The 2327-nt window shown below is 53.5% G+C and overlaps 1 protein-coding gene across 3 annotated transcripts in view; it reads right to left on the bottom strand.

The window, feature by feature from the left end:
* Positions 1 to 2327, bottom strand: part of ARHGEF15 (Rho guanine nucleotide exchange factor 15) — a 10699-nt gene extending 8372 nt beyond the window's left edge. Inside the window, exons 1-3 of one of the 3 annotated variants that reach the window (XM_039847299.1) lie at positions 2225 to 2325; positions 1686 to 1781; positions 1 to 237 (exon numbers count right to left, since the gene is read on the bottom strand). The exon at positions 1 to 237 is cut by the window's left edge and continues 437 nt beyond it. In XM_039847299.1, coding sequence (XP_039703233.1) covers positions 1 to 188 — 188 coding nt within the window. In that variant the 5' untranslated portion in view covers positions 189 to 237; positions 1686 to 1781; positions 2225 to 2325. Of the gene's footprint in view, positions 238 to 1685; positions 1782 to 2224 lie in introns of all 3 variants that reach the window. The other 2 variants (XM_039847301.1, XM_039847300.1) reach the window with 2 other exon arrangements.

Below are 2327 nucleotides of genomic sequence, written 5' to 3'. Positions count from 1 at the left end.
CAGAAGATGGGGGTGGATATTGGGGTTGGTGCATCATTGGAGGTGATGGGAGGTTCTTGTGGAGAGGAGCCATTGTGGGGGGGCCCTGGGGACTGGGCAGCCCGTGGTCGAGAGGGAGGGCGGGGGCGGATGATCCGAGGGGGCTTCTGGGTAGGCGGTGTTGCTATAGGAAGAAATTGGTCTGACATCTTCCTTTGAGCTCTTCAAAGGAGTGGGGTGCTCTGCTGGAGTCATCCCCTGAAGAAGAAGGAGGGAGAAAGAGAGACCCTTAGTGTTGCCCTCTGCCTTGCCATGGGTAGACTGAGGCCTCTGAGGAGAAATTGTTTGCAAGCTAATCAGCCATGATTTGGGAGTCAGGAGGGAAAGCTGATGATTAACTTCCTCTCTTTCCTTCTCATTTCCAGTCTTCTCTCTTTACTTCTCACTCCTCCTTCTCATTCGCAAGGTCCCCAGACCCTCCCAGGCAGCCTTTCTTGGCCCTTCCAGACTCTATTTCTCTCTGCTGCCACAATCAGGTCAGAAAAGACAGTGAGATTGGGGTGGAGGGTGCCTTGATAGAGACCCAAGTTGGGGGGCAGAGTAAGGAGGAGAGGGTACAAGAGAACCTCATTAATAACGGGAATTTAGAGAACTGGATCAGCGGAGACACCACATGTTTGCCTGATGAATTGTGTGTTGTGTGTCCATAGTGTGTGTTGTATAGGTTTGTATGTGTGGTTTAAGTATGTGTGGACACAGTGTCTGTGTGCTGTTTCTACTGCTATACGAAAGGGGTGTTGTAGAATGTGTTTCAACAGTATATTTGTTATGTGCTTACAGGGTGGATATGCAATAAGAGAGTGGGGTATACAGTATATGATAGTGTGTGGTGGGAGAGGGTGAGAGGGTTTATGTGTGTTATGTGCTGTCTGTATGGGGGTATGTGCAGTGTGTGTGCATCTGTGCACACGCACGCCCACGCCTGGGCTGTGAGGGATGCATCACTATTTCCCTGCTCCGACAGGCTCTCCGCCCCCCATTTCCCAGTTCCTCTCTCCGGACTCTCCCTTTCCGGATTATTTTTAGTATCCTTTTCCTGCCATGAAGATTCCTGGAGCCTCTGACCCCAAGAGACCAGGAAGCCCGTGGTATGGTGTCTTGTGGCCCATACTCTTATCCTTGAGTGCCCCCTCCCCCCCCATGTGGTCACAGAGAGAGAGACCCTAGTGGAAGCCTGGGGCCGGCCAGGATGCCTGAATGGTAGTGGGGAGACCAGACTGAAGGCGAGGACCAGTAGGGCCAAGACACAGGAGCCTAGGCTTTATCTCCTCCCTCTGGGAAGGCGGCTGTAATTCTGAGAAGACTGCAAGGTCAGGGCTGAGAGACTGGGGTGACCCCCAACTCTCTTCTGGAGTCAGTAGGAAAGTCAGACCCCACAGGCTCCAGACTAGGTTCTTGAGAAATGACTCAGGGTAGGGGCTGGGGGCTGTAGACTGTGAGTCTTACGGCTCAGTGGCCTCTGTATCCTGGCAGGAAGCCCCTTATGAAGATGACCCAGGTAGTGTCATCGTCAGCTGGCCAGCTCCTCCCCAGCCTTGCTCCCCTCAGGGATCCCACCCCACTTCTCAAGTACCTTCATTTACTTCCTTTCCCACCCCCAACTCAGACTTCTCACAGGGACCCAGGTACTCAGACCAAGCACTCACCCTTGAGTCCTCTCCACTCTCAGTCACCTCCCAGGGCTGAGTGAGTAGGAGCAGGAAACAGGAATCGGATCCTCCTCTCAACCGGACACCTCCCCCCTAAACGACACCATATTCCACATGCGTACACTGGGGCTCTGGAAGATGTGATGGACCCCCATGTCCTGGGTTTTGGTGGTTAATAGGGTGTGGGGAAAGGCTGGAACTCGGGTGTGGACAGTGGGCTGTTCTGTATGCGCATGTTCTGCCTGCATTGCTGTTTGGACAGGGGCTCACCAGCTGGGGGGGAACAGGAGTGGGGGTGAAGATGGGGTAGAAATGGCACAGGGTTGGACTGACAGTAGGACACCTCTGTATCAGCTAAGGAATGGTATGTGTGTTCTTCCACAGTGTGCCTAACTATTTCTCCCACACCTCACGGCCTATTCCTTTAGCTTCCGACCTGTTTCCCTGGGTGTGAGCCAGCCCACTATTTCACACCGAAAGACCCCCTCCTCAAGTTTTCTCCTCCCTAACTCTGCAGTAGCTCCCCCTGGATTTACCTTTATCTTTTTGGAAGCAGTTTCTATTTTCAGCCTGTCCTGCCTGCCCGGGCGAGCAAGGAGTGTGGGGCCAGGTCTCCGAGTGTCTGTTCCTGTGTTTCTC

The sequence above is a fragment of the Pteropus medius genome, unplaced genomic scaffold (assembly GCF_902729225.1).
Source record: "Pteropus medius unplaced genomic scaffold, Ma_sr-lr_union100, whole genome shotgun sequence".
In the NCBI taxonomy this organism is placed as follows: Eukaryota; Metazoa; Chordata; class Mammalia; order Chiroptera; family Pteropodidae; genus Pteropus; species Pteropus medius.
This window is presented reverse-complemented; position numbering and strand designations above follow the sequence as displayed.